The sequence below is a fragment of the Littorina saxatilis genome, linkage group LG16, assembly GCF_037325665.1.
Source record: "Littorina saxatilis isolate snail1 linkage group LG16, US_GU_Lsax_2.0, whole genome shotgun sequence".
In the NCBI taxonomy this organism is placed as follows: Eukaryota; Metazoa; Mollusca; class Gastropoda; order Littorinimorpha; family Littorinidae; genus Littorina; species Littorina saxatilis.
Genome location: NC_090260.1, coordinates 50,269,294 through 50,292,300, shown reverse-complemented (window position 1 = coordinate 50,292,300; position 23,007 = coordinate 50,269,294). Strand labels below are relative to the sequence as shown.

The window sequence follows — 23,007 nt, the reverse complement described above, 5'->3', positions numbered from 1 at the left end:
CTCTCTCTCTCTCTCTCTCTCTCTCTCTCTCTCTCTCTCTCTCTCTCTTCAGTAAATTCTCTTCACATCTGGTGCAGATTCATTTGTTTTGTTTGTATCCCTTTGCAAACGGGCAAAAGTGACAGCAGCCATGATCAACAGTTTCACGAGAAAGTCGAGCACGGCCAGAGTACAGTGTGTGCTGTTGACAGTCATCTTACTGCATGTGTTGATGTGTGCCAATGACATTGAAAGAAACCCGGGACCAGTGCATAGCATTCAAGAAGGCATTGAAGAAAGACTCCACAAGATGATACTAAGTACAAACGAGCAACACGCATCAAGGTTGGAGGGTACAATTTTCCGCCATTTTGATGAACAATTCGCTGACCTTTCAACCAGACTAGTAGGACGCATGGAGGATTCTCTGCGAGCAGTGACTGAACAGATAGGTCTTATTCAATCCAGAATGGATTTTCTTGAAAACAGTCAGAGAGAAATGGAAGATAGACTAGAACATTTCCGCGGATCCGTTGATGACGAGCTTGATAAACTAGAAGCCTTTTCCAGAAGAGACAATCTAAAGTTTTTCAACGTTCCCCAGACTGACACAAGTGGAAAAGAAAGTTATGATGAGTGTGCCACTGCCCTGATAAACGTGCTACACAACACAGTACCAGATAAACAATGGTCGCGTGACGACATAGTACGTGCACATCGCCTTCACACGAACAGATCAGGGCCGCAACCTATGATAGCGAAGTTGGCGAAGTGGTCAGACAAAATGGACATTTTAACAAAAGGCAGAGACAAGTTGAACGAGAAAGGTGTGAGGGTCGCATGTGATCTGACGTCAAGACAGCAAAACATGATCCGACAGCATCGTGACAGGGGGATCCACGCATACTACAGGGGCAACACGCTGGTTGTGGACGGACCGCTCCAATCTCGCCGCAACCACAGGCACCAGAACGACCAGGAACATCACAGCAGTTACGCAGCCGCAGCCCAAAACGACAGGTACATGAACGAGTACTCAGATGCTGCCAACTACGACAGGTACTCTCGTGCTGTCAACCACGACTGGCACAACGAAGCTACGCACTACGACAGGCACCAAAGCAGGTACCGTGATGCAGCGCGGCAGGATTCCAGGCTTCACGGCTGGTACCAACACCGTGACACTCACCCGCATCCACGACGGAACGACGCTCCTTCGGGTCTTCTAGATCCCGGGGAATTCCCATCCCTGCCCCGCTCCAAACCCCAACCCACCCCCAAATCCCCGCCTCCCTCCAAATCCCCACCCACCTCCAAATCCCCGCCTATCTCCAAATCCCCGCCCCCCTCCAAAATCCCGTCAGCTCCCAGCCTTACAGGCACAGACAGCGAAGCAGAGTGCCAGAGGGACCGACCACCTCACGGGGACGACAAGCCAGCGTCAGAGTCAGGGGACTCCCGAGTTTCTGCGCGCTCAGACGTCACGACAGAGGAGCCTTCGCCCGCGCAAGACGCCTTGCCCCAGTCGCCGGTGGCTGACCTTGGGGCTTCCCCGCAGGAAGACGCCATCAAACCCGTCATCGATGACGACACCACAACCGCCTCACTCCCGCTCAGTACGGTAATACAAGGAAACCCCACGAGGGTTGAACGCGATGTTGTTTTTCATGATGCCCTAGAACCAAGTAATGCCGAAAACCCCGTGCAAGGCGTGATGACCGACAGGCCACGGACAAGGTCGAGGGCTGTGGTTGATTGTGGTCGACAGCTGACACTGACAGAATCACTGAGCCGTGGTAACGATACTGCCACGAAGTCTAATGAATGAGGGGTAGGCCGGGCCAACTGTGACAGTACTCGACGGATTGTCAAGTTTATGACATATAATATTGAAGGGTTGAGAAATGTTTATGACTGTGAAATAAGAGCCTACATTGAGAAGTTTGATATTGTCCTGCTAGTTGAAACGTTTTCGGTTACCTTTCCGTCCTTGATTTTTCCGCTATATGATGTGTTTCTTTCTCCAGGTTTAACAGTTTCAGACGCAGTCACTGGGCGTCTCTCCGGTGGTGTAGCTTTGTTGGTTAAAAAAGAAATTAGCCATTTCGTCGAAAGAGTAGAAACAGAATACGATAATTGCGTTGTATTGAAATTAGCAAAAGAGTTGCTGGGGTTAGAGAGTGATGTATTATTGCTAGGGACATATCTACCACCAGCCAACTCTGCCTATTATAACGAAACTGAAATTTCAAATGGTGTGTCTATTATGGAAGAGTGTATTTTGGATCTTATAGAAAACGTTGGTGATTTGCCCTTTATTTTGTTTGGAGATATGAATGCAAGAACAGGTTCTCGGAATGCACGTGAAATGCAGTGTTTTTATGATGCAGATTACTTCAGTGTGTTCCCGTCACAGAACACTGAAGCGAGGAAGGAGACGATTGTTTTGAAGAATGCGTGCGTGTGTCGAAAGATAGAGAGGAAAATGCCTTTGGTAAATATTTGTTGAATGTTTGTGAGCAATTTGACTTTGTTATTGTGAACGGTATGCAGGGAAAGGGAGGAGGGGACGGTAACTTTACCTATGTTTCAACATCGGGTTGTAGTGTTATTGACTATTTTATTGTGTCAAGAAATTTGTTTTCTTCTGTTTCACTTAACGTAGCTGAAAAAATTGAATCCAAACACATGCCTGTGGAAATGATCTTCCTGCCAAATGATGTTTTAGTTAACTCTGAGTGTAATGTTTCTAAGGCTGTCAAGATTGAAAAGTTTGTTTGGTGTGATGAAAAGTCGATTTCGTTTGTATCCTCATTCTCTTCTGAAGAAATTCAGGCCCGCCTCCGAGATGCCACTGAATTAATAGAAGTGGATGTCAATTTATCTCTAAGTAAATTTAACGAAGCAATGACGATGGCAGGAGAGTGTATGAAAAAAAGAGTGTATATTGGAAAAGACAGACAACAAAGGTGGTTCGATTCAGAATGTTACCATAGTAGAACAGATCTCAGGCAAAATCTTCGTTTATTTCATAGCGGCCGTGTAGACAAGGATTGTTATACTGAAAAAAGAAGTAGCTATAATGAACTTATTAGACAAAAGAAAAAATCTCATCGTCAGTCTATTATGGAGTCTTTAGATAAAGGGAGTAGTGATCCTAAATTGTTTTGGAAAACAATCAAAGCTTTGGCATCTAAGGTGGCAGGTGTGATTTCCATTAATACAGAACAGTGGTACCAACATTTTCATAATGTGTTTAACTCTTTTACAAAAGAAAATAATGACCATACTGATTTTGTTGAGGATGGTGTTAATCGGGTATCTGATGGTGATGATAATGAGGAGATGTATGACATGGATGCGCTTGAACGTGTCATCACTGAAAACGAAGTAAAAGAAGCTATTAGAGTATTAAAGAATGGTAAAGCTGCAGGACCCGATTATTTAATTGGGGAGTTCTTCAAGAATTCCGCCACAGCTGTTGTGCCGTTTCTTACAAAATATTTCAATAAATTGTTTACCTCAGGACTTTACCCTGATGTATGGACGGAAGCCATAATTCATCCCCTTCACAAGAAAGGTGATAAGAATAATCCTGATAATTACAGAGGTATTTCATTACTATGTATATGCAGCAAATTGTATAGCTACATTTTGAACAACAGATTGACGAATTGGATCGAAAAACATGAAATACTAAATGAGAGTCAAGCTGGTTTTCGCAGAGGCTATAGTACCGTTGATCATATTTTTACACTACAAGCTTTGGTACAGAAGCAGTTATTGACACACAAGAAGTTGTATGTCGCTTTTATTGACTTTCGTAAAGCTTTTGATTCAGTTGTAAGAACTACGTTGTGGAAAACTTTGAAGAAAAATGGAGTTAAAGGAAAGATGTACCAGGCGCTCAGCTGTATGTATGACGTGGTAAAAGCAAAAGTGCGATCAGGAAGTGATTTTTCGGACTCCTTTATGTGCCCAAGGGGTCTAAAACAGGGAGAAATTTGTAGTCCAGTTTTGTTTTCTCTACTAATTAATGAGCTAGCTAATGATATTGTCCAGAAGGGAAAACATGGTATTCAACTTATTCCAGACTTTTTTGAAATACTCATTCTGATGTTTGCAGATGATATTATTCTTATTTCAGATTCTGTAAGTGGGCTCCAGAATCAGTTAAACATTCTGTGGGATTCGTCTAGACGTCTTGGACTTGAAGTTAATTTAGACAAATCTAATATTGTTGTTTTTCGGAACGGTGGTCACTTGGCCATGCGAGAAAGATGGGTGTATGGTGGACATCCTATGAGCGTTTTGAACATGTATAAGTATTTAGGAGTATGGTTGTCTACACGCCTGTCCTTCTCTCACACTCTTAATGATTTTGCTGCAAAAGGGAAAAAGGGAGTCATTGGTATTTTAAAATGTTTATGGCAACTGGGGGACAGAATGATCTCCAGCTATGTTTTTCAAGCTTTTTGACGCACAGATTCAACCGATGCTGTCATTATGGTGCCGAAGTTTGGGGGGTTGAAGCAGACCATACACCTATAGAGAGAGTTCATTTATTCGCACTTAAACGTTTTTTGAATACGAGTATGAGAACACCAAATGCCATGGTTTATGGAGAAACGGGAAGGTACCCCTTGTTTATAAACAGCTTTGTTAAATGCATTCGTTTTTGGCTACGTATATTGAGGATGCCACATCATCGCCTTCCGAGCAAGGCGTATAAAATGCTGAAATATCTCCATGAACAAAATAAGAAAACATGGGCCTCCTCGATCTGTTACACTCTGTACATGTACGGTTTTGATGAAGTATGGGAAAACCAAGGTGTTGGCGATGAGAGGGCGTTCCTAACAGCATTTAAAGAAACACTTATTTCATCCTACAAGCAAACCTGGCTTGAAAATGTACAAGGAAGTGAACGTTTCTCTCTGTACAGAACCTTCAAATCAACCCTAAGATTATCCAACTATTTAAGTGATTTGAAACATATTAAAGCTAGAAATCTTCTGATTAGACTTAGATTGGGAGTATCTCCTCTGAAAGTGCATCGATTTCGCTTTAATTTAAATGCAACCTCCGCTGATTTATCTTGTCCATTTTGTTGTGGCAGTGTTGAAGATGAAGTCCACTTTGTTTTAGTATGCCCTAAATATGCTGAGTTAAGAGAATATTATATTCCACGAAAATACACTAGAATCCCATCATTGTTTAAATTAACCATGCTGTTTTCAAACACTAGTAAGCCGCTATTGCTACGTTTTTCTACATTTGTCATGAAGGCGCTTTCCATTCGTAATCCATAATCCGTAAACGAAACAGGGCGATACAAGTAGGATGTTCTTGTTTTTGCTCAATATGTGCATTTGTATGCTGGTGCTTGAGATGTGCTCATCTCCATGAAAAGGGCCCAAGGCCTACTCATTAAAATATTCAGACTTCAGACTTCTCTCTCTCTCTCTCTCTTTCTCACACTTGTCCACACAACATCTCTCTCTCTCTCTCTCACACACTCTCTCTCTCTCTCTCTCTCTCTCTCTCTCTCTCTCTCTCTCTCTCTCTCTCTCTCTCTCTCTCTCTCTCTCTCTCACTCACTCCCTAGTCTGTCTTTCTCTGCATCCACTTTCTTTCTCTTCGACTTGTCTGTTTTTTTCTGAATTTTGTTCTTCGGATTTTTCTGTCTGCTTCTTTGTTCTTCTTTTTTGCTTCGTCTCTCTCTCTCTCTCTCTCTCTCTCTCTCTCTCTCTCTCTCTCTCTCTCTCTCTCTCTCTCTCTCTCTCTCTCTCTCTCTCTCTCTCTCTCTCTCTCTCTCTCTCTCTCTCTCTCTCTCTCTCTCTCTCTCTCTCCTCTCCCCCATACTCTGTCGGTCTCTCTCTCCCCCTCTCACCCTGACGTTGTGATGCTGCAGAAAGTCGGCTGTAAGTCTGGCAGTGTGAGGCCTGGCGTTGTCCTGCTGCAGAGTGAAGTTCCTGTGCTGGTTGAAAAACTGGCCTCAGCACCTGGTCAATGTAGCGCTCTGCTGTGACGCCATTGCCTCGTCCTGGGCCGATGTTTGGAAAGATGATGGGTCCCAGGACTTCATGCAGGCAGATGCCGCCCCATATCATCACACTAGGGCCTCCCCAGCGATCCCACTCCAAGATGTTGTTGGGAGCATATCTCTGGTTTTCTCACCTCCAGATCCGGATGCGGCCGTCAGCGTTGCTGACACAAAACCGACTCTCATCTGTGAACAGAATGTTCTGCCACTGTCGCCAGGTCCATTCAAATGCTGCTGTGCGAATTGGTACCTGGCTAGTCTGGCGTGAGCGCTCAGTACAGGTGCTCTCCTGGCGTGACGTCTGCAGTGAAGCCTCTGTCAACAAGCCGACGTCGAACTGTGCGGGAACTTACTGGTCTGTGGCTGTTGCTGCTGCGATGTGGAACGGATCCCGTACGTGCTGTCGATAAATGGCACGATTTTCTTGTTCAGTGGTGACACGTGGTCTTCCACTCCTTGCCAAGTCATTCGTGGACCCAGTTTGCAAATATCGTTGCCAGAGACGGGTGATGGTAGACGGATGGACGCCAAAAGCATTAGCAACCTCATTCTGTGGCGTTCCCAGCGTCAGCTGGCCTATTGCTCTTTCACGGTCAGTGGCGTTCAATCTCGGCATAGCTGGTTTTTGGAATAGGAGAGTGCCAGATAGCGTACAGTACTGCCATCTATACGGCATGAACAGCGAGTCGTGCTCACACCCAACAAATCGGCATTCAATACAATACAATACAATACAATAACTTTATTAATCTCTAAAAGAGAAATTGTATTGCTGAGCTTTTGTGTCCGTAATAAAACATACATAAAACATTCAAAAATAAACATTTGTTCTTTGTCATTCATACATTCTTGTGTTCTTATACATTTCTTCAATTCATACATCAATATTCGGCACTTCCATTGTCTCTGCACGTGCAGCTCAACCATTTCATCTTTTTCGCTCTGTGCTGACATCTTTTTCGCTCTGTGCTGATCTAGCATGGCAAGTTGTGCACGTGCCTTTCTCACAGCGGCATCACTAGACACTGCTGAGTCCGACGTGGACCAATTTTAACCATAGGCACATGATAATAAGACATAATCTTGAAAATATCGTTCTGAAAACAAATTGCGTTTCTTTTGCCTTTCAGTACATGAAGTAGATTGTTTTCTCTTTGTTGTGTATATTACCACCGTTATTCTCAAAAGAGACAGTTAAGAGCTCTAGATGGGTGAGATGCTGGTTCCTTTCTGCTCTGTGTGTGCGTGCCCGCGCGCTTGCGCGTTTGCATGTCTTCTAATGTTTGTAAGCCGCCTTTATTTAATAACGTGACTTGTATGTCTTGTAATGTGTGTAAGCCGCCTTTATGTAATAACGTGACTTGTATGTCTTCTAATGTTTGTAAGCCGCCTTTATGTAATAACGCGACTTGTGGGTTTCACTCTGTCTGTTACTTAGTTTGTTTCTCTGTTTGTTTCTCTGTCTACGGATTAGGCTTGTTTTTCTGGTACTCTGGGGTCAATTGAGCTCAAATGTAGTGAGTATACGTAGCTTGGCATACGCTGGCATACGGTGTGTTTTTTACTGACAACAATCCTGTTTTGGGTTTTTTTTAGTGAGAAAGAATTTTTTCCGCACCCCACCCCCCTCCCCAAGGTTGATTTGGTACGGTGACAAGATAAGAAAATCTTCGAGGCCATATGGTCGTTTCAGTGACACAAACTGAGCAAAAACATGATTGCACTCATGTTCGTACCCCAATAAAAACATTCATTGCCGTGTCTTTTTATTCAAACTGCAAATGCCATTAAAGGCACTTTACTTGGCTACCAGGCACACTTCTCAGATCAAAGATTTCGGTTGTAGGTATCACGTGACCGCCGCCGAAGTCAGGGTACCCCCCAAATCGACCTGACAATTACGTAATGTACCAATTACAAAATCGACAAAAAATCAAAATAGGCTGAACGTGGCAACGTTTTGCTATCTGGTGTTATGTCATAATCAGGAAAAGCTCACTTGCCATTAAAGGCAATGTCATGTCAGTTATGTCATGTCAGGTGTGTTATGTCAGTTCTACTGATGCAGGCGTTGAGCACATGAGCAGTAGAAAACGAGAGGTTTTTGCGGCCATTCTGAGGGGTACCGTGACTAAAAGCGCTATATTTCAGCAATGCCTGCATGGATCGCTTCAAAACGTTCAGGATCTTAAGTCTACATACGAGACGTACGTCCGGTAAAATTTCGCATCGTTACAGATATTTGTTGAGATGGTAAGTAATCTTCCGGAAAATGTTTTAAAACGTGTCATAAATTCTAAGGTTTACATCCAAAAAATATCATGACTTTGCATGCGTACCGACAAATAAATGTTACACATATACTGCCAAATAAATGTTACACATACTGCCAAAGTTTCATATACATACAATCGCTAGTTTACGTTTCCTAATCCTGTAAACACGATCAAATATTTTTGGAGGATTGTAGTGCGACAGCCATGTCTAGTCATCCGTGACCGCAGCATGTTTTGAGAGGCATTCAGTGATAACCACTGTCAATAGCAAACAGCCTGAACCTTCCATTTTTTTCTTGTGTGTTTACATGGCTATCACATTTCCGTCAGTCGTCATACTCAAATGAAACTTCGGCAGTTTTTGTAACAACTATTTGTCTGTACGCATGCAAAGCCATGTATGTTTAGGATGTAAATTCACAAACCTGTGACGGGTATAAAAACATTTTCCGGAAGAGTGCATAACATCTGAGAACAAGCATGTTGTGATTCCAAATTTCCCCCAAAATAAGTCTCGTATGTAGACTTCAGCTCCTGAAAGTTTCGAATCAATACATAAAGGCACAGCTGACATAAAGCGCTTGTTGTCATGGTACCCCTCACAATGGACGCAACATCCTCTCATTTTCTACTGCTCATTATTAACCTGCATCTGTAGAAATAACATAACACAAGAGATACGCCAGTTAGCAAAACAAAACAACCCGTTGTGGATAAATACATGATTTTTCTTTCTTCTCGTGTGTAAACGTTGCCAAGCTGCGCCGATTCTGAATTTGTGACGATTTTTTAATTGACACCTGACGTTTTTGTCTAGTCGATTTGGGGGGTACCCTTATTTCGGCGGCGGTCACGTAATACTTAAAACAGAAATGTTTGATCCGAAAAGTGTGCAAGGTAGCCAAATAAAGGGCCTTTAATGGCATTTTATGTTTGGATGAAATGACACGGGAATGAATGTTTTAGTTGGGGTACAAAAATGGGTGCAATGTTTTTTTTGCAAGCAAGCCACCGAATGCAATTTCCCCTTTTTGGGGAACATTTAGAAAAATCAAGTCGGAATTAAATAAATGAAACTTTTTGTTGATAAAAAAGGTTCATTTATCTAAATCCGACTTGATTTTTCTAAATGTTCAAACAAAAGGGGAAATTGTTTTCGGATTTTGCGTCCATAGATCACAGTATGGTGGTCAGCGGAAATCAGGCTTGGAAGGTAAACCGTTTAAGGTGGGGTCAACACTTCTTTTTTAAGGCAAAAGGGAAGTGTTTATGACCCCTTTGTTTGACCCAACAGAAGGGCAGGGGAGACAATCGGCCAGCAGTGCCCTGCTGTGCTATAATTTGATGCTAAACTTTTTCATGTTTTTTGTAAATATGTTTTGGAAAATTGATTTTGAAATTGCTATGATTTTTCACAAAAGTGAAAATCATAAAAAGCTTTAATTCAATAACATTTCACTTTACGTGGACTTAACTGCAAACAGCTGGTGTGGACAATTAATTTGTGGGAGTGACTGATAAGAATGGAACGAGTGAATGAGTGCGTGTTCAGTACAGCTCTGATGGACAGTAACCAGCTGTAATTCAGTTTGTTAGCACATGCACTTACACAAACATCCTTTTACCTGTGTCTTGACATAGGGTATCAAACTTATGACAGTTCGGGGTGCAAGCTGTAATTGTCAAACACTCACAGAGAGCAAACGTTCAGAGAGAGAGAGAGAGAGAGAGAGAGAGAGAGAGAGAGAGAGAGAGAGAGAGAGAGAGAGAGAGAGAGAGAGAGAGAGAGAGAGAGAGAGAGAGAGAGAGAGAGAGAGAGAGAGAGAGAGAGAGAGAGAGAGAGATGACAGTGGATTATTTCTTTACAGGCCATTGGGGTAATATAATTATGCAGTGACAACTTTACGTAAAACTTGCAGCGTGGAAAAACACCATAATATGGTGTAATGAATAAGATCGGTACATAGCTGCATTCTGCTCCTGTTATAGCACACGGCGGGTACAACGTGTCCCCAATGTGCAGCAGAGCGGAACGACACAAGGGTCCGGGTAGGATTGTACCTGTCATCATGGCCTGCCTTTTATGACAGCCAGTGTTGTGTAGAATTCTTTTCTCTGAGCATCAGTGTACCTGTCATCATGGATTACCTTTTAGCCCACCAGTGTTATGCAGACTTGTTTACTCTGAGCGCCAACTTACCTGTCCTACCCCTGTTGTTATTCAGGGGAGGGGAGGGGAGGGGAGACTTTTTATAATACGGGGCTATGGTCTTTGTCAGGTCAATTTTAGGATGACCTTGTTTGACAGGCTGTCACGGGATGCCTATACACAGTGTATCATCAATCGGACAAATGGTATGTACAGATGACATAATTACATTTTTTCGGATAAACCGAGGTCCCTTCGTGTACACTACACTGGGGTATGCACGTTAAAGATACCACGATTGACAAAAGGGTCTTTCCTGGCAAAATTGTATAGTCGTAGATAAAAATGTCCACCAAAATACCCGTGTGACCTGGAATAATAGGCCGTGAAAGGTGGATGCAGCGCCTAAAGGCAGTCGATCTACTGGCCGATGTGAATGCGTGATATATTGTGTAAAAAATTCCATCTCACACGCCATTAATAGGTAACATGCGCCTTGAGTCGCCTTGTGTGGTGAGATACGTGCGCAATATAAATCCTCGTAAATAAAAAAAATAAAAATATATAAAGTTTAACTAAAATGAAGTGCGTTTTAATGCTTTGCGTGCAAAAATTGTTGCAACAAGTGTTTGGCCAAGTTTATTTCACTTATTGTGTATTGATGTAGTAGTTATTATAGTAGAGTTAGTCCCTCTCTAGGGCGAGGGCCAGATGCAAAAAAAGTATTTCTAAGCTTATTCTGTTATCCTCGTAAAATAAAGAATTGTCATTGCAAGTAGCTGTTGGTTGGAGATGGTGTCGGGCCAGAAGATCCGCAGTGAGATGTTGAGTTTTCACGAGGAGGTGTGTGCCCTAGGGTTAATTGTTACACGTGATTGTTTGGTGTTCAGAGAGCTGTCCATAACGACCACCCCAAAGACCGACAGTAGTCGTTACAGAGAGGTGATCGCGATGCAGGGGGGAAATAGATGGAACAAGAGCTCGTCGGAATCGTTCGGGCGGTCATTATCGAAAGGTGATCGCCAGGGCAAGTTCAACTGTAATTCCATGGTTCGCTACAACCAACCAACCAAACAAACAAGCAAACAAACAAACAAACAAACAAACAAACAAACAGACAAACAAACAGACACACAATTAAACAAAAACGAACGAAAAAAACGGGTGGTCAGACAAACAAACAAACAAACGAAACCACACCCAAACAAGAGGCGAAGCCTTCAAGGCTCACGTAAAAAATCGACAAACAGTAACACAAACTCAATCACTTCGTCACACACACACACACACAGTAAACATAGGTGACACGGTGCAAGAGTGCGAGACACTAGATCTAGATCTGCCTGTCTGTAGCCTACTTATGGGGACACGACTGCCAGTTGGCCAGATCGACACTGCGCTTTCGACAGCGTTTCCTCGCGCAGACACTGGAAACACGCTGTGCAGATTAACCTGTAGGAAATCTCCTTTGGTATCTTCTTTATCTATTTTGCTGGAGCTACGAAACCGAACAATGTGAAATCGTCTTCTCCGAATCGGCGAACTGCAGCTCGGTGATAACCGTATCTATACCACTATCCTTCACGCGATCTGACCTGACCTTGACCCCTGACCTGGTCTACATACCACACACGACACAAACCAGTTTCCTGTTTTTACCCCCCCCCCCCCCAAAAAAAAAAAAAAACACCCACCACCCGTTTTCTTTGGATACACACTTTAATTACATACGTGCCGACGAAATGTTGATCATTGCTTTAATACTTTGAAGCTGTTGTTTGAATAATAACCAGGTAAAATTAGTATTTCGGTGTTCAGTCAAATGTTAAAGTTTCTACCACAGACATACATACATACATACGCACGCACGCAGCACGCACGCAAGCACGCACGCACGCACGCACGCACAGACAGACACAAGTTAGCATCGCATAGGCTACACTTACGTGAGCCAAAAAGAAGACCAAAAAGTTACAAATGACGCTGACACAATTAAGAGGTAAAAACCCCATCAGTAAAACTGAGAGACTTCAATCATCGTGGGTACAATCACTCACCTCAACTTTGACCCGCAGTGTCATTAATTTTACAATTTATACGTTTGAACTTCGAGGATGTTGCGTTTTCAACGGCGATGTGCATACAAGATGACGCACAGGTAAATGAGCTAGTGTAATGCGCTTCTGGATGTAGCATTACAGCATTTTAATCGACAGCTGTTGTTATAACAGTATTACAAAAGCAGCGAATTGATCTAATCATGTCTGTGCATATTTCATACCGTGTTCACATTGCATGCCACCAGGTTCGTTCGCCTTGCATAGCTTTGTGAGCTGTGTTTGTGTGTCAAAAGATGTGTTTGTGTGTCAAAAGATGTGTTTGTGTGTCAAAATATGTGTTTGTGTGTCAAAAGATGTGTTTGTGTGTCAACAGATGTGTTTGTGTGTCAAAATATGTGTTTGTGTGTCAAAAGATGTGTTTGTGTGTCAAAAGATGTGTTTGTGTGTCAAAATATGTGTTTGTGTGTCAACATATGTGTGTGTGTGTGTGTGTCAAAAGATGTGTTTGTGTGTCAAAAGATGTGTTTGTGTGGTAATAGGTTTGTTCGCCTTGCGTAACTTTGTGAGCTGTGTTTGTGTGTCAAAAGCTGTGTTTATGTGTTGTGAGCTATGTTGGTGTGGTATTAGGTTCGCTCGCCATGTATAACTTTATGTTTGTATGATCGGAAGCTGTGTTTGTGTGGTACTAGGTTCGTTCGCCATGCATAGCTTTGTGTTGGCATGTTCGGAAGCTGTGTTTGTGTGGTAATAGGTTCGTTCGCCATGCATAGCTTTGTGTTGGCATGTTCGGAAGCCGTGTTTGTGTGGTACTAGGTTCGTTCGCCATGCATAGCTTTGTGTTGGTATGTTCGGAAGCTGTGTTTGTGTGGTACTAGGTTCGTTCGCTATGCATAGCTTTGTGTTTGTATGATCAGAAGCTGTGTTTGTGTGGTACTAGGTTCGTTCGCCATGCATAACTTTGTATTTGTATGTTCGGAAGATGTGTTTGTGTGGTACTAGGTTCGTTCGCTATGCATAACTTTGTGTTTGTATGATTGGAAGCTGTGTTTGTGTGGTACTAGGTTCGTACGCCGTGCGTAACTTTGTGTTTGTATGATCGGAAGCTGTGTTTGTGTGGTACTAGGTTCGTTCGCCATGCATAACTTTGTGTTTGTATGTTCGGAAGCTGTGTTTGTGTGGTACTAGGTTCGTTCGCCATGCATAACTTTGTGTTTGTATGTTCGGAAAATGTGTTTGTGAGGTACTAGTGTTGTTCGCCTTGCATAACTTTGTGTTGTGCTTTGTGAAACTTTGCTTGTGTGGCTGGTTGGAAGGTTAACATTTGTCGCTTGGTGTCCTTCATTGGTTCGGGGACTTGCCGACTGGCTGTCTTGTTAGTGTTTTCTTTCTGAGTATGTTAATCTGTTTGTTTGTGTGCTAAGCACCATACACACACACACACACACACATACACACACACACACACACATACACACACACACAAAAACAAACATTACACACACTACACACACACACACACACACACACACACACACACACACACACGCACGCACGCACGCACGCACGCACGCACGCACGCACGCACGCACGCACGCACGCACGCACGCACGCACGCACACACACACACACACACACACACACACACACACACACACACACACACACACACACACACAGTGATATAATGTTTGTCACTATCTTCTCTTCTTCAGTTGCATCCTAGCAGACAGTGCAGTGACCACTCTGTGACACAATGGCTGGCGTGGGATGGTCGTCTCTGGCTCTGATGCTGCTCATCCTCGTCTGCGTCAGCAGCACGGTGCCACCCCATAATGAAACAGGTAAAACTAAACGTCACTCTAAGGCACAGCGCCACCCCATAATGGGACAGGTAAAACTACAAGCCGCTTTAAGGCAAACACCTTACTGTGACAACAGTCCGAGCCCCCATCTCGGATCTGGCCTGGCTGTTACACGGGATGAGACCACCCCTCCACTTGGTCACATACATATATGGGGAGATTTATATAGCGCTTGACGTTCTCTAAGCGCTTTACATATTAATGTCTGCCGTGTGAGATGGAATTTTGTACACAATGTATCACGCATTCACATCGGCCAGTAAATCTCAAGCCATTACGGCGAATATTTACTTTTCACGGCCTATTAGGCCTATTCCAAGTCACACGGGTATTTGGTGCAGATTTTTTGTTTATCCATGCCTATACAATTTTGCCAGGAAATACCCTTTTGTCAATCGTGGGATCTTTAACGTGCACACCCCAATGTAGTGTACACGAATCGACCTCGGTTTTTCGTCTCATCCGAAAGACTAGCCCTTGAACCCACCACCTGGGCTAGGAAAGGGGGAAGAAAATTGCGTACGCCACGACCCAGGGTCGAACTCGCAACCTCTCGCTTCCGAGGCAAGTGCACTTTACCACTCGGCCATCCCTCCACTTGGCCATCCCTTCACTCGGCCATCCCTCCACTTGGTCACATACCAACAATGAACAGCCTGGCTGCTCTCTGCGCACATCGGTATTTCCATGAAAGCATTCCAGTTGACCACAACAAGCATTCCAGTTGACCACAGCAAGCATTCCAGTTGACCACAGCAAGCATTCCAGTTGACCACAGCAAGCAGTCAGGTTGTGGAGGGATGGTCTTAGCTGTGACCATTTCTGTGACTTTGAGCATTGTTGACTAAAGCCTTTGATTGGAGAAACGTGAGGTCAAGGTTGAACCAAATTGTAAACAGACTTTTCTGTGGTTACTGACGCCCTCTTGAAGCTGATTGTCTGAACGTTCAAGGAAGTATCAGTGATAGCCCTTTGTGAAATAAATGAACATAAATGGTAAACAATCTTGAGATGCACAATGACTGTTTTCACAGACAAAAGTCACATATGCTTGTTGTTGTTTACTCAATATGCGTTTTTTGTAAATAATGCACAAACGTTGAATAAAACAGTTTAAACATAGTCTACTTGACACAGACGCTTTGATGTACCTGTCTTGGTGAAACAAGCAAACAAACATAGTCTACTTGACACAGACGCTTTGATGTACCTGTCTTGGTGAAACAAACAAACAAACATAGTCTACTTGACACAGACGCTTTGATGTACCTGTCTTGGTGAAACAAACAAACAAACATAGTCTACTTGACACAGACGCTTTGATGTACCCGTCTTGGTGAAACACACAAACAAACAAACCCAGTTTGTTCAGTTGTATTGTGCAAAGCCAACAGTTTGACTAAATGTGTTGATATCGCTTTACACGACTTGTGTGTCTGTAGCTGTATCTCTTAATCTACTTTAACTTCCACATGGTGCTCAGTTATGTGATACTTATCTATAAAAAGGCGTGTGTGTGTTTGTGTGTGTGTGTGTGTGTGTGTGTGTGTGTGTGTGTGTGTGTGTGTGTGTGTGTGTGTGTGTGTGTGTGTGTTTGTGTGTGTGTGTTTGTGTGTGTGTGTTTGTGTGTGTGTGTGTGTGTGAGTGATATAATTCGCTGACCATCAGATCTATGTTTATTGCATTTTATGTTTTAATGTGTTATTTTTGTTATTTCTACCAGCGACTGCGATTTCTGTCACGTTATAAAAATGCATGAGGCAGTGACGTGTGTGTGTACGTGTGTGGGCGTGTGTGTGTGTGCACGTGCGCGCGCGCGTGTGTGTGTGTGTGTGTGTGTGAGTGATATAATTCGCTGACCATCAGATCTATGTTTATTGCATTTTATGTTTTAATGTGTTATTTTTGTTATTTCTACCTGCGACTGCGATTTCTGTCACGTTATAAAAATGCATGAGGCAGTGACGTGTGTGTGAACGTGTGTGGGCGTGTGTGTGTGTGCACGTGCGCGCGCGCGCGCGTGTGTGTGTGTGTGTGTGTGTGTGTGTGTGTGTGTGTGTGTGTGTGTGTGTGTGTGTGTGTGTGTGTGTGTGTGTGTGTGTGTGTGTGACTTGAGGCGAGGAAGCTCGAGTGTATACTGCTAGTATTAGTGAATGTATTTTTATACTTATGCTGTCCAGTGTTGTTTTTAAATTAATGTTGTTGATCAGTTTGTATAAATGATGCGTGTGCTGGTGTATATGGCTGGATTGAAATGTTTCCTAACCGCAATGTCATCACAAATTCCCAACCTTGGGCAATTACAGATTGTGCATTCTGTATTCTGTGCTGCAGGGTGGCTTTACCAAGAGTGTGGATCAAACAGGAAATGTCCCTCATCAGCCAATGCTGTGTGTATGGCCAGACAGTGCACGTGTCCGATAGGCCGCTTCTTCTCCGTGTCTGACGCAACTTGTGTCCAATGTATGATGTCTGTTTCTCCGCTTGTGAATGTGTGTGTCTGTGTGTGAATGTGTGTCTCTCTGTGTGAATGTGTGTGTCTCTCTGTAAATGTGTGTGTCTCTCTGTGAATGTGTGTGTCTCTCTGTGAATGTGTGTGTCTCTCTGTGAATGTGTGTGTCTCTCTGTGAATGTGTGTGTCTCTCTGTGAATGTGTGTGTCTCTGTGAATGTGTGTGTCTCTGTGTGAATGTGTGTGTCTCTCTCTGTGAATGTGTGTGTCTCTCTGTGAATGTGTGTGTCTCTGTGAATGTGTGTGTCTCTGTGTGTGAATGTGTGTGTCTCTCTGTGAGTGTGTGTGTCTCTCTGTGAATGTGTGTGTCTCTGTGAATGTGTGTGTCTCTGTGTGTGAATGTGTGTGTCTCTGTGTGTGAATGTGTGTGTCTCTCTGTGAGTGTGTGTCTCTCTGTGAATGTGTGTGTCTCTGTGAATGTGTGTGTCTCTGTGTGTGAATGTGTGTGTCTCTCTGTGAGTGTGTGTGTCTCTCTGTGAATGTGTGTGTCTCTCTGTGACCGTGTGTGTCTCTGTGTGTGAATGTGTGTGTCTCTCTGTGAATGTGTGTGTCTCTGTGTGTGAATGTGTGTGTATCTCTGTAAATGTGTGTCTCTCAGTGTGAATGTGTGTGTCTCTGTGTGAATGTGTGTGTCTCTGTGTGAATGTGTGTGTCTCTGTGTGAATGTGTGTGTCTCTCTGTGAATGTGTGTGTCTCTGTGTGAATGTGTGTGTCTCTGTGTGAATGTGTGTCTCTCTGTGAATGTGTGTGTCTCTCTGTGTGAATGCGTGTGTCTCTCTGTGAATGTGTGTGTCTCTCTGTGAATGTGTGTCTCTCTGTGAATGTATGTGTCTCTCTGTGAATGTGTGTGTCTCTCTGTGAATATGTGTGTCTCACTGTAAATGTGTATGTCTCTGTGTGAATGTGTGTCTCTCTGTGAATGTGTGTGTCTCTCTGTGAATATGTGTGTCTCACTGTAAATGTGTGTGTCTCTCTGTGAATGTGTGTGTCTCTCTGTGAATATGTGTGTCTCACTGTAAATGTGTGTGTCTCTCTGTGAATGTGTGTGTCTCTCTGTGAATGTGTGTGTCTCTCTGTGAATATGTGTGTCTCACTGTAAATGTGTGTGTCTCTCTGTGAATGTGTGTGTCTCTGTGAATGTGTGTGTCTCTGTGTGTGAATGTGTGTGTCTCTCTGTGAATGTGTGTGTCTCTGTGTGTGAATGTGTGTGTCTCTCTGTGAATGTGTGTGTCTCTCTGTGAATGTGTGTGTCTCTCTGTGAATGTGTGTGTCTCTGTGAATGTGTGTGTCTCTCTGTGAATGTGTGTGTTTCTCTGTGAATGTGTGTGTCTCTGTGTGTAAATGTGTGTGTCTTTCTGTGTGAATGTGTGTGTCTCTGTGTGTGAATGTGTGTCTCTCTGTGAATGTGTGTGTCTCTCTGTGAATGTGTGTGTCTCTCTGTGTGAATGTGTGTTTCTCTCTGTGTGAATGTGTGTGTCTCTCTGTGTGAATGTGTGTGTCTCTCTGTGTGAATGTGTGTGTCTCTGTGTGAATGTGTGTGTCTCTGTGTGAATGTGTGTGTCTCTGTGTGAATATGTGTGTCTCTCTGTGTGAATGTGTGTGTCTCTGTGTGAATGTGTGTGTCTCTGTGAATGTGTGTGTCTCTCTGTGAATGTGTGTGTCTCTCTGTGAATGTGTGTGTCTCTCTGTGAATGTGTGTGTCTCTCTGTGTGAATGTGTGTGTCTCTCTGTGAATGTGTGTGTCTCTCTGTGAATGTGTGTGTCTTTCTGTGAATGTGTGTGTCTCTCTGTGAATGTGTGTGTCTCCGTGTGAATGTGTGTGTCTCTTTGTGAATGTGTGTGTCTCTGTGAATGTGTGTGTCTCTGTGTGAATGTGTGTGTCTCTGTGTGAATGTGTGTGTCTCTCTGTGAATGTGTGTGTCTCTGTGTGAATGTGTGTGTCTCTCTGTGAATGTGTGTGTCTCTCTGTGAATGTGTGTGTCTCTGTGTGAATGTGTGTGTCTCTGTGTGAATGTGTGTGTCTCTCTGTGAATGTGTGTGTCTCTCTGTGAATGTGTGTGTCTCTCTGTGAATGTGTGTGTCTCTGTGTGAATGTGTGTGTCTCTGTGTGAATGTGTGTGTCTCTCTGTGAATGTGTGTGTCTCTCTGTGAATGTGTGTGTCTCACTGTAAATGTGTGTGTCTCTCTGTGAATGTGTGTCTCTCTGTGAATGTGTGTGTCTCTCTGTGAATATGTGTGTCTCACTGTAAATGTGTGTGTCTCTCTGTGAATGTGTGTGTCTCTCTATGAATATGTGTGTCTCACTGTAAATGTGTGTGTCTCTCTGTGAATGTGTGTGTCTCTCTGTAAATGTGTGTGTCTCTCTGTGAATATGTGTGTCTCACTGTAAATGTGTGTGTCTCTCTGTGAATGTGTGTGTCTCTGTGAATGTGTGTGTCTCTGTGTGTGAATGTGTGTGTCTCTCTGTGAATGTGTGTGTCTCTGTGTGTGAATGTGTGTGTCTCTCTGTGAATGTGTGTGTCTCTCTGTGAATGTGTGTGTCTCTCTGTGAATGTGTGTGTCTCTCTGTGAATGGGTGTGTCTCTCTGTGAATGTGTGTGTTTCTCTGTGAATGTGTGTGTCTCTGTGTGTAAATGTGTGTGTCTCTCTGTGTGAATGTGTGTGTCTCTGTGTGTGAATGTGTGTCTCTCTGTGAATGTGTGTGTCTCTCTGTGAATGTGTGTGTCTCTCTGTGTGAATGTGTGTTTCTCTCTGTGTGAATGTGTGTGTCTCTCTGTATGAATGTGTGTGTCTCACTGTGTGAATGTGTGTGTCTCTGTGTGAATGTGTGTGTCTCTCTGTGAATGTGTGTGTCTCTGTGAATGTGTGTGTCTCTGTGAATGTGTGTGTCTCTGTGTGAATGTGTGTGTCTCTGTGTGAATGTGTGTGTGTCTCTGTGTGAATGTGTGTGTCTCTCTGTGTGAATGTGTGTGTCTCTCTGTGAATGTGTGTGTCTCTCTGTGAATGTGTGTGTCTCTCTGTGAATGTGTGTGTCTCTCTGTGAATGTGTGTGTCTCTCTGTGTGAATGTGTGTCTCTCTGTGAATGTGTGTGTCTCTCTGTGAATGTGTGTGTCTCTCTGTGAATGTGTGTGTCTCTGTGTGAATGTGTGTGTCTCTGTGTGAATGTGTGTGTCTCTGTGTGAATGTGTGTGTCTCTGTGTGAATGTGTGTGTCTCTGTGTGAATGTGTGTGTCTCTCTGTGAATGTGTGTGTCTCTGTGTGAATGTGTGTGTCTCTCTGTGAATGTGTGTGTCTCTCTGTGAATGTGTGTGTCTCTCTGTGAATGTGTGTGTCTCTGTGTGAATGTGTGTGTCTCTCTGTGAATGTGTGTGTCTCTCTGTGAATGTGTGTGTCTCTCTGTGAATGTGTGTGTCTCTGTGTGAATGTGTGTGTCTCTGTGTGAATGTGTGTGTCTCTCTGTGAATGTGTGTGTCTCTCTGTGAATGTGTGTGTCTCTCTGTGAATGTGTGTGTCTCTGTGTGAATGTGTGTGTCTCTCTGTGAATGTGTGTGTCTCTGTGTGAATGTGTGTGTCTCTCTGTGAATGTGTGTGTATCTCTGTGAATGTGTGTGTCTCTCTGTGTGAATGTGTGTGTCTCTGTGTGAATGTGTGTGTCTCTCTGTGAATGTGTGTGTCTCTCTGTGAATGTGTGTGTCTCTCTGTGAATGTGTGTGTCTCTGTGTGAATGTGTGTGTCTCTCTGTGAATGTGTGTGTCTCTCTGTGAATGTGTGTGTCTCTGTGAATGTGTGTCTCTCTGTGAATGTGTGTGTCTCTCTGTGAATGTGTGTGTCTCTCTGTGAATGTGTGTGTCTCTCTGTGAATGTGTGTGTCTCTCTGTGAATGTGTGTGTCTCTCTGTGAATGTGTGTGTCTCTCTGTGAATGTGTGTGTCTCTCTGTGAATGTGTGTGTCTCTCTGTGAATGTGTGTGTCTCTGTGTGAATGTGTGTGTCTCTCTGTGAATGTGTGTGTCTCTCTGTGAATGTGTGTGTCTCTCTGTGAATGTGTGTGTCTCTCTGTGAATGTGTGTGTCTCTCTGTGAATGTGTGTGTCTCTGTGAATGTGTGTCTCTCTGTGAATGTGTGTGTCTCTCTGTGAATGTGTGTGTCTCTCTGTGAATGTGTGTGTCTCTATTTCTTTCTACGTCTTGTGCTTCTGTGTCTTCATTTATCTGTCTGTCTGTCTGTCTGTCTGTCTGTCTGTCTGGCCGAATGTTTAACGACGCCTTCCTCTACGTGTTTTAACTGTGTATGAGTGTTTAATCTGTTCATTGTTGTTTTGTTTTCTCCTGCTCCTCCACCCCCTCTCCCCCCCCCCCTCCACCCCCTCTAACACAATCTCATTTTTCCGTCAGCGGGGACGCTAGGTTCGCTCGTCAGATATTGTGTCGGTCTGTCTGTCTTTCAGCATGCAGTGACGCTGACTTGCTCGATGCGTTCGTCAGATACCCCGGTGCCGTGGTGACTCTGCCTACGTTGGGAATCCCTACTTATGGCGGAACGGAACAAGACTGTCTCGATGCCTGCCAGCTGGACGCTAGCTGTGCCGCTGTTGCCTTCGAGCAAGTGGGGACCCTGACCGTTTGCCGTCTCCACACCCACCCAGCTGCCAACAGTTATGTCCGTTACTTCTTCGGGGTTCCCACTCATGTTCACTTGCAAAGAATGTGCGCTTGACGGGCAGCGGTAGAACCAACGATGTACGGAAATACAAGAATGACAAGTTGAGAGTAGTGAAGGGAGAAACAAAGAAAGATAGAAAGTAGAAAACAAGTCGCGTAAGGCGAAAATACAACATTTAGTCAAGCTGTCGAACTCACAGAATGAAACTGAACGCAATGCAATTTTTCAGCAAGACCGTATATACTCGTAGCATCGTCAGTCCACCGCTCGTGGCAAAGGCAGTGAAATTGACAAGAAGAGCGGGGTAGTAGTTGCGCTAAGAAGGATAGCACGCTTCAAGTTTTTGTACCTCTCTTCGTTTTAACTTTCTGAGCGTGTTTTTAATCCAAACATATCATATCTATATGTTTTTGGAATCAGGAACCGACAAGGAATAAGATGAAAGTGTTTTTAAATTGATTTAACGAAAATTTAATTTTGATCATAATTTTTATATTGTTAATTTTCAGAGCTTGTTTTTAATCCAAATATAACATATTTATATGTTTTTAGAATCAGAAAATGATGAAGAATAAGATGAACGTAATTTTGGATCGTTTTATAAAAAAATATATTTTTGTTACAATTTTCAGATTTTTAATGACCAAAGTCATTAATTAATTTTTAAACCACCAAGCTGAAATGCAATACCGCTGTCCGGCCTTTGTCGAAGATTGCTTGGCCAAAATTTCAATCAATTTGATTGAAAAATGAGGGTGTGACAGTGCCGCCTCAACTTTTAGAAAAAGCCGGATATGACGTCATCAAAGGTATTTATCGAAAAAAAGAAAAAACATCCGGGAATATCATTCCCAGGAACTCTCATGTAAAATTTCATAAAGATCGGTCCAGTAGTTTGGTCTGAATCGCTTTACACACACACACGCACAGACAGACAGACAGACACACACACACACATACACCACACCCTCGTCTCGATTCCCCCTCTATGTTAAAACATTTAGTCAAAACTTGACTAAATGTAAAAAAGGAAAGGATAAACTAAGAAGATGAAAAATCAAATGTCTAGGGGAAAGAAAGAGAAGGAATGACTCAATGCAAGACAGCAATGATATTGACAAGGTTGTGAGGAAAACATGACTGACGTGCAGATCGGATGACAAAAGGAAGGACGGAATGAAGAAAGGTATTGCGGCAAGAGAATTGGATCTTTATTACATCACAATAAATAACACTAATTATGAACATATTTTAGTGAGAGAGAGAGAGAGAGAGAGAGAGAGAGAGAGAGAGAGAGAGAGAGAGAGAGAGAGAGAGAGAGAGAGAGAGAGAGAGAGAGAGAGAGAGAGAGAGAGAGTGAGACTGTTGAAGTTAACTAACAGCAATGTGTGTTTGTTTTATTTGAGAGAGAGAGAGTGTGTGTGTGTGTGAATAGAATAGAATAGAATAGAATAGAATAGAAT

General features: G+C 43.3%; 3 protein-coding genes across 9 annotated transcripts in view; 2 read left to right on the top strand and 1 right to left on the bottom strand.

The window, feature by feature from the left end:
- The window catches only part of LOC138951204 (uncharacterized), a 336,181-nt gene that overhangs the window by 122,283 nt on the left and 190,891 nt on the right, over window positions 1-23,007 (top strand). The gene's annotated exons all lie outside the window — the stretch shown is intronic.
- LOC138951206 (uncharacterized) overlaps window positions 1-23,007 on the bottom strand; it is a 195,697-nt gene that overhangs the window by 53,842 nt on the left and 118,848 nt on the right. The gene's annotated exons all lie outside the window — the stretch shown is intronic.
- On the top strand, window positions 10,635-22,789 carry LOC138951172 (uncharacterized). Of its 7 annotated transcripts, none has more exons than XM_070322815.1 (4): window positions 10,635-10,656; window positions 14,223-14,351; window positions 16,707-16,835; window positions 21,330-22,789. In XM_070322815.1, exons 2-4 carry the CDS (start codon window positions 14,264-14,266, stop codon window positions 21,596-21,598), a joined length of 486 nt encoding a protein of 161 aa, XP_070178916.1. In that variant the 5' UTR covers window positions 10,635-10,656; window positions 14,223-14,263; the 3' UTR covers window positions 21,599-22,789. The 7 variants fall into 7 exon arrangements, with proteins under 7 accessions (XP_070178916.1, XP_070178914.1, XP_070178910.1 ...); XM_070322813.1 differs by lacking the exon at window positions 10,635-10,656 and adding an exon at window positions 12,587-12,608; XM_070322809.1 differs by lacking the exon at window positions 10,635-10,656 and adding an exon at window positions 12,641-12,755.